General features: G+C 51.0%; 1 protein-coding gene across 5 annotated transcripts in view; it reads right to left on the bottom strand.

The window, feature by feature from the left end:
• The window catches only part of Tenm2 (teneurin transmembrane protein 2), a 625,307-nt gene extending 618,265 nt beyond the window's left edge, over positions 1-7,042 (bottom strand). For all 5 annotated transcript variants that reach the window (XM_013028659.1, XM_013028658.1, XM_013028657.1 and 2 more), the window contains exon 1: positions 6,817-7,042. In XM_013028659.1, coding sequence (XP_012884113.1) covers positions 6,817-7,042 — 226 coding nt within the window. The remainder of the gene's footprint in view (positions 1-6,816) is intronic.
• Between the last annotated feature and the right edge of the window lie 778 nt (positions 7,043-7,820).

A 7,820-nucleotide genomic window follows, 5' to 3' on the forward strand; every position in this document is an offset into this window, starting at 1 on the left:
CCAGGAAGCCACGCTTGAGGCGGAATGCACAGCCAGCCGTCAGCTCTCCAGAAGATTACTGCCTAGTGGCTGTCGTTATTGAAAAAATAAAGATATATTCCGAGAAGGTAATGAAAGCCAGCACTGACAACACAGATAAGATTGCTGTCTCTTTTTTTTTTTTTCCTCCCCACGATGACATGGTCTCCGAATTACTCCATGAAGAGTCGGGAGCATGGATTAATTTCCATCCGAGGATTAGATGGATTAAGTCTTCTCTTAATTAAAGTCACTCCTAAAATATATATTTATTTACATGCCACGGGACTCGCGTCTCTGAGAACTGAACCCGGTGACACCGCCTGGCTGCATTTCTGCCAATCCTTTAAAAAACAACAACAACTTGTAAACTTGTGTGACCAGCAACCCTTCATGTGCAGGCTTCAGCTCACCATGACTCCTTTTGAAAGACAGGGCAGGGGCCGGGAAGGTGGCTCAGTGGTAGAGTACTGGCCTAGCATGCATGAAGCCCAGGGTTCGATTCCTCAGTAACACAGAAACAGAAAAAGCCAGAAGTGGCGCTGTGGCTCACATGGTAGAGCGCTTGCCTTGAGAAGAAAGCTCAGGGACAGCGCCCAGGGCCTGAGTTCAAGCCCCAGGACTGGCAAAACGAAAATAAAAGATAAAAAGAGAAATAGGGCAATAATGAGTGAGTTATCTTCACCTGTGGGAGCAGAATAGAGGGTGGGCAAGGCCGGGACTCCGGGGTCTGGGTGGGTGGAAATCTGTACAACTCGTGGGACTCAATGGCGAGGTGGAACAGATGGTGTTGCACAGAATAGTCTTAATGTTGGAAAGCGGGTGACCAGTATGTGTGCAAGCAGGGGGACAACGAAGCCGATAGTAATTACAAACACCAGCACCCGCGTTCACTCTCCACCGGAGACGTGGCAGCCAATAGGGGGCGGTGCAGCAGACAGCTGTGTCTGGGAGGGAAATGCTCAGAAGTCAGACCCGAGGGAACTTTCACCAGAGGGGAACATCGTGTGACCCCGTCGGTCCTGGAATTATGAACCTCAGGGCCTGCATACTTAATTCTTGTACACGTGACTCCCGTACTAAGACACAAGAACTCGCCTAGGAAGATTCTAGAGGGTAACATGAAGGGTTATAAAGGACCAAGGATGAAGAGGCACTGTATCATAAGATGAAGTCCTTTCAAGCCTGAAGGGAAGCTGGGAGAAGCGGCCTACGCCTGCGATCCTCATTCCTCAGAGGGCAAATAGCAGGCAAAAGCCTAGCCAGAGGCGTGGCTCACGTGGTAGAGCACCAGCTGAGGGAGCCCAGCAAGAATAAAGCCCTGAGCGCCAACAGCCTGGCTGTGGAAGGGTGAGGGGAGCAGAAGGGATGGAAAGAAATTGTTCCAAAAATGTTTACAGGAATAAAAGTTAAACCTCAGATGCGCATTTTTTAAATACAACTTAAAAGTACAACGCGCATTTCATTCTTAAACATCCTGACCCCCCGGCTCCGGCTTTATCCACGCCTACAAGTTCTCACGCATAGGTGCGTGAAAGCGTATGAGTGTTTTCAGATAAGGACCCTCGCCTCCACCGTACGGCGAAGACATAACTATTTTAAGACAAATGCAGACATCTGAAAAATGGTTTCCAGGTCTCCGAAAGCACACCGACATTTATCTTAGATAATATTAACTTAATCAATACAGACAACACACTATCTCGCTTGCTAGCGGCTCATGGGTTTTCAGCTAATTAACATGGGTTACATTTACGCTATGCCAAATTACACAGAGCAGAATTTATTGCCCAGATTATTTTAAAGATCCTCGCAGTGAGAATTAAAGTTTCTGAAGCGCCGGTGCAAATTCAGGCTAAAATGTGTACGGATGGATGCTTTCTTGTATTTATTTATCTTTCTAGAAGCGATGGGCAATTTTTAAAAATACCATTCCCCCCCCCCCCCCCCCCACCCCCCCCAGCCAATTCCTTTTTTTTTTTTTTGTCGGTCGTGGGGCTTGAACTCTGGGCCTGGGCGCTGTCCCTCAGCTCGGTCGTGGGGCTTGAACTCTGGGCCTGGGCACTGTCCCTCCGCTCTTCAGCTCAAGGCGAGTGTTCTACCACTTGAGCTATAATGCCACTTCTGGTTTTCTGGTGGTTTATTGGAGATAGGAGTCTCACAGTCTCTTCTGCCCGGGCTGGCTTTGAACCGCAATCCTCAGATCTCAGCCTCCTGAGTAGCTAGGATGACAGGCGTTAGCCACCAGCGCCCGGCTCCCCCAGCCAATTCTTTCTATAACCTTGACCCAAACAGACAGCCCGAGATGCGGGAAAAGTGTCCCATCTCACTTCCTCGAGAGAGGCCTGAAGTAGAAACTAGAAAGAGGAGCGTTTTGAGGAACGAGGCCCCCGTGAGCTCCCTGGGGCACAGCACAGAAACGACCTCAATCTGTTTCAGCGAGCAATCCCATCCCTACAAGATGGCTGGCGGTCTTGGTGAAGGGGTCGTGCTAGCCTGTGGCCGACTCAGGGAAGGGGAGGGGATGGACACTGGCTGCCCTGCTTGCATGCCCTCCGGTGGTCAGCAGAGAGGCGTGGTGGGAAAGGATGTCTCAAGCCGGTCACGTGGATCACACCTGTAATCCCAGCTTCCCCGGGAGACTGAGATCAGGAGAGAGAGGTTCAAAGCCAGCTCTGGGATAAACACCAGATTGCCAGTTAACCAGCAAAGAGCCAGAAAGGGCGGGGGGCGGGGGGAGGGTTAGCTCAAGAGGTAGAGCAAGCCAGCCCTGGGCAAAAAGAAAAAGCCAAGCAAGAGGGTTCTGAGTTCAAGACCCGGCACTGGTGCGAAAAGGAATCACACGCACACACACTGCCACAACAAAATCTGAGAAGCAAGGTGGTGTTTTAGAGCGTAGGTCAGCTGTGAGCAGGGTAGAGAAGACGGGGAAGTTGGAACATGAATCAGCAGGGCTGGGTGCGGAAGGCGTATCAATACTAACTAATCAATGCTGGTAACTACCGTTCCCATGTTATGGGAAGGCTTTAAAGACGCGGGTCTCCCCAAACCCCCACATCCTCCCTGGGCCGTGGAGCGTGGGGGAGGAGGGCGTGGTGGGTGCCCTCCTTTATCTGAGCAGGCGGCCCTGTCTATCCATGGACAACACAGCTCCTGAACCCAGCTCCCCGGTCTGAGAGCTGTCTCCACCTCTTCCAGCGCGTGCGGCCTCGGAGGAGCCACTTAACCTTGCGTGACTCAGTTTCCCAACCTGTAAGGAGGGAATCGCATCGCCACGGTGCCGACAGCCTTGTGACCCTGAGCGGCGGGCACAGACACACAACGTTCAGCCAGGCCCCCGGCGTGAAGCCAGGACTCCACCCCACGTTGGGACTTCGGGGTTTTATTGGGGAGGGGGGGGATCTCGTGGTCTACGCCGAAGCCGTGCGCCGGTCCTGGTGCAGTGTGGGGCCTGCAGACCAGAGGCATGAAGAGGAGAAAGCAGAGTTCCCCTCTACCGTGGTGTCGGCTCTGATGCGCACCCCGCAGCTCGGCCCCCCTCACTCCAGAATCGGGGAGGGCCAGCTGGGGCAGGCAGCTCACGCAGGCAGGAGCTGGGCTTCCCTGCTGCATTCAAAGCAGCATCCGTTTCCCAGGCTGGCCGGGGGCTCAGGATGGCCCGGGGATCCGATGCTGAGTCCTTGTGGCCAGGGGCATTACCTCCAGGACCGCTAGGATGCTAATTAGCCCAGGATTAGTCACTTACTAATTACTAATTACTCCGGGGGGTCACAGACCCCGGGGTCAGCCGCTGTCTTCCTCCACACCGGGAGGATGTGGAATAACAGAGGCCAGACAGGTAATTTGCATAGTTTCTACTTAAGAGAAGAGGCTGCCTGGATAGAAGAAGGCAGAAGGAGGTTCTGCATGAAGAGCAAAGTTGGGCACGGTCGGACGGGAGGTTCCACGAGCTCCTCCCGCTGAGGCCTGGCACATTCTGTCATTAGATACTCCAGCAGGCAAGCAAGGAAAGTCCGAGGAGGCCTGACCCCGGGCACCACGTCCCTTTTACTGGCTGGCAATTCTGTGGTACTCCGAGCATCTGCAGAAACTGTCCAACTGCATTTGCCAAATTTACTTGGATGTGAGCAGAGTGTTTGTTCTGTGACAGCGTCTTGGGTTTTAAATAAGAATACCACCAGGAGATCATCTTGCTCTGATCCTCGCTAATGCACCTCTAGGTGAAGAATCACTAAGGTGATTCTGTTTTCTTTTCTTTTCTCTTTCTTCTTTTTTGATTTCATGAATAAGGAAGCAAAATGGGGAAACGCATGACATTTCACAAACCATTGTCACGACTGAGTGTAAAGTTTATTTTAACCCTCTCTGCCGTGGCTGGGTTTTGAGTGGCCTGTCTGCCAGGCTGTATCCTCCGCCCCTCCCCTCCATAAATAAGTGCTTATTTACTTCCCGCAGAGTTCAATTTTAGAAGCCATCGAAGGAGATCTACTCCTCCAACCCCGGCTGCCTTTCCATGCATAAATTCAGAGATGTCTTGAGAAGGAACTGCACTTGCATATGCAAATACTCTCCCATGCCTTTTCAACTCTTCTTGTGGATTGCACACTTTGGTAATTCATGCAAACACATCACACAAACAAATATGGGCTCAAGAGCAACATGGCGCCGTGTGTGCGTGGTTCACGGTAAAGCCGTGTTTGATAGGACCACGCCACTGCCATCGTTCCCAGAGGAGGAGGAGGAGGACAAGGGAAAGTACGGAGATGAAAGGTGTTATCTGACAAGGAAAAATCCCAGCACAGGTTCCCTTTTGCGTAACCGTTAATGAGGGAAAGGTTGACCTGCCCATTGGACAGGACCGCAGCCTGGAACCTACAACTCCACATACAGAGAATGAGGAGCCAGGATCGGCCTTTGACAGAGACTTAAGAGGAAGGGGAGCTATTTCAGCCCAGAATCATGAGCAACACCACATAACACACACACACACACACACACACCCCTCCAGCAGAGTGGAAAGAGCTTCAGACCACATATGTCATCTCTTGCCTTAAAGGATCTCATCTCAGCGGGAAGAAGAGAAGAGGCAGGTGTCCCAAACCATCCATATTATACACTCAAGGGCTCTCTCTATTAATTACATGAGGAGAGTTCTTGTTCTTTTTTTTTTCTTCTTTTCCCCCTAGTTTCAGCTATCTGCTATTGGGGCACAGGTGAGCACTAAACAAAATAAAACGTGTTGAAGACATTCCCTTATCAAAGGTATTTTGATCTGGAACAAGTTTTCCAGCAGCTCCTTGCCCGTCTCCTACTAGAAGTTCGGGTCTGTGTTTCATTTCCATGAAGATAACTCAAAAAATGAGAATAAAGATCAAATAAAGATTGCTTCTGCCGGGGATCTGCATTGGCCATGGGAGCAACTGTAAGCGTTTCTCTGTTGATTTCCTCAGTACTTTTGTTAAGTACAAAGGTAGGAGCTAGCCATAAAAGGGAATATATAAAACTTGTTTTCGGATTAATCTCTACACTGTAGATTTATAAATTCTGGGCATCATGCTGATCAGTAATATACAGATGTATGTTTTCTATGAAATTGTAAAAAAAAAAGAGAGAAGGTAGAAGTCATTTAAGAATGTGAAGGAGCTAAGGAAACAGGGCTGGACTCCTGAGGTAAGGTAGTTCATTAGGAACTGAACACGTGGTAGTATTTACAGCTAAGAATTCAGAGCAAGTACAACACCAGAGTTATAAGATAAAGGATACAATCACCTAGCAGTATTGGGCCAAGACCCAGGATATGGGCAGAGTGACCCCTTTCTGAGCGTTTACCACAGAGTGTGCATCCCTTCATAATTCGCCTTTGTCTTGTCGTAAGGGAGGGGTGAGGGACTGAGCCTTAGGCTCCACCCCAACACTGCTTTTCCTCCTGTGATAATGCCGGGGTAGAGATAAGAGGATTCTTCAGGGGCACCAACCACAAGGAGCCAGCCGCCGGCCACATGCTTGGAGGAAAAGGTCCTCCCACTGGAATCACCCACGATCCTGCCACAGGCTTACGGTTTGGTGAGCGCAGGAAGGAGAGAGCTCCCAGTGGAATCGATAACTGTGCCCACCTACACTTCAAAACACCAAGAGGGAACATAGTAACTCAGACTTAACAACCCATAAATTCCACATAGTCTACAGGATCATACACGCTCACCTCGGGTAACTCTTAACCAATGCGCCTCCGTTTGTTTTGTGTGTGGCCTTGATCTCAGGGTCCTGAGCTTACTTCAGCAAGCATTCTGCCACCCGAACCGATACCTCAGCTCCTTTGCGTTTAGATTTTGTTTTGGTTTATTTATTTACTTTTCAGGCCGGGTCTTGAGGTGACTTTGCCTGGGCCAGCCTTGAACCACGATCCTCCTGTCTTTGCTTCCGGAGTAGCCGGGATTACAGGTGTGGTTCACCAAGCCTGGCTATCTGTACACACCAAGGACCAATGCACCACACAGCAGAGGCTTGAGCTGGCATGGGTCCCGGAGAGTGGTCTCCAGGTAGAGGCCGCCCACCCTGCCACCCTCCCCAGAGCTCTCTCTCGGGAATACGTGTTCTAGAGCCCAGGGTCTGCTTGGGTGTGGCCTCAGCTCTGTCCAAATCCAAACCCACCGCGTCAGATCTCCAAAGGCAGCGGTCACCAGAACCGCAGAGGGTCCGGCTGGCCGGGTGGGCACGGACAGGGATCAGGCCCCGTGGGGGGGGGGGGCATGTCCGCACAGGGGTGGGGGGGGAACGGGGAGGGGGCAGCCCACCTACCTTGTCTGGGAAACTCGTCGGACTCGCGGTGCACCAGGTCAGTGACTCGATTGCTGTAGTGCATCCGGCTGTCGTGGTCGTAGACCTTCAGGGTCTCGCTGGAGCTGTAGGACTTCTGCGTGGGCACGCGGCAGTCCTCGCTGTCGAGGGAGGAGCTGGCGTAGCGACACTCCTTGCCACACCGGCCCCGGGTCAGCGAGCGGTGGCGGCGGTCCTTCACGTCCATGGTCAGGAGAACAAGGTCAGACGCCTCCGGCTGGCCAGCCCCGGCCCCTGTGGCCCCGCACACCTGAGAAGAAGCAGAGGAGAAAAACGCAAGGCGGGTGAGCAAATGCGAGCAGCGGCGGCTTCTCACTCGACAGCACCCACGAAGAGAAAGACCGATCCCCCCCTCTCCCCCCCACCCCCCGGCCCGCACCATGTCTCTGCACACGCCGCACAGATGCTTTTAAACCACCCGTTTAACTAGAAGGAGCCGGGTTTGGAGTGAAGGGGGAGGAGAGGAGCTGTAGTAAAAGAAATGAAAATAAGATAAAATGAAAACCAACGAAGCCTCCTCTTTTGATTTTTCTGGATGTCAACAGATGACGGGGTAATTCTGCACGATCTCACTGTGAAGCAATTCAAGCCAAATTGATTTTAATCCTTCTTTAATTACATTTTAAAAAAATATCAAAAAGACAGTTTGCTGTAGAAGGGGTAGAAAGAGAACAAATACCAGGGGGGCAAAAGAAATTAAGAAAGAAAGAAAGAAAGAAAGAAAGAAAGAAAGAAAGAAAGAAAGAAAGAAAGAAAGAAAGAAAGAAAGAAAGAGGAACCACAGTGGACCTGATCATGGATGGTTCACAAAGTAACACATCAACTGACAGGCCTGAAGAAAAGTAGTAGATAAGGTGTTGTCCTCATTGTTGTTTGTTGACATCTCAACAATCTTCTAATACCTTTCTTCGTACTTTTTCACAAGGCTGAGTTTGAACTCAGGGCCTCAGGCTTCTTCTCCCTCT

This window comes from Dipodomys ordii, unplaced genomic scaffold (genome assembly GCF_000151885.1).
Source record: "Dipodomys ordii isolate 6190 unplaced genomic scaffold, Dord_2.0 Scaffold112, whole genome shotgun sequence".
Classification (NCBI taxonomy): domain Eukaryota; kingdom Metazoa; phylum Chordata; class Mammalia; order Rodentia; family Heteromyidae; genus Dipodomys; species Dipodomys ordii.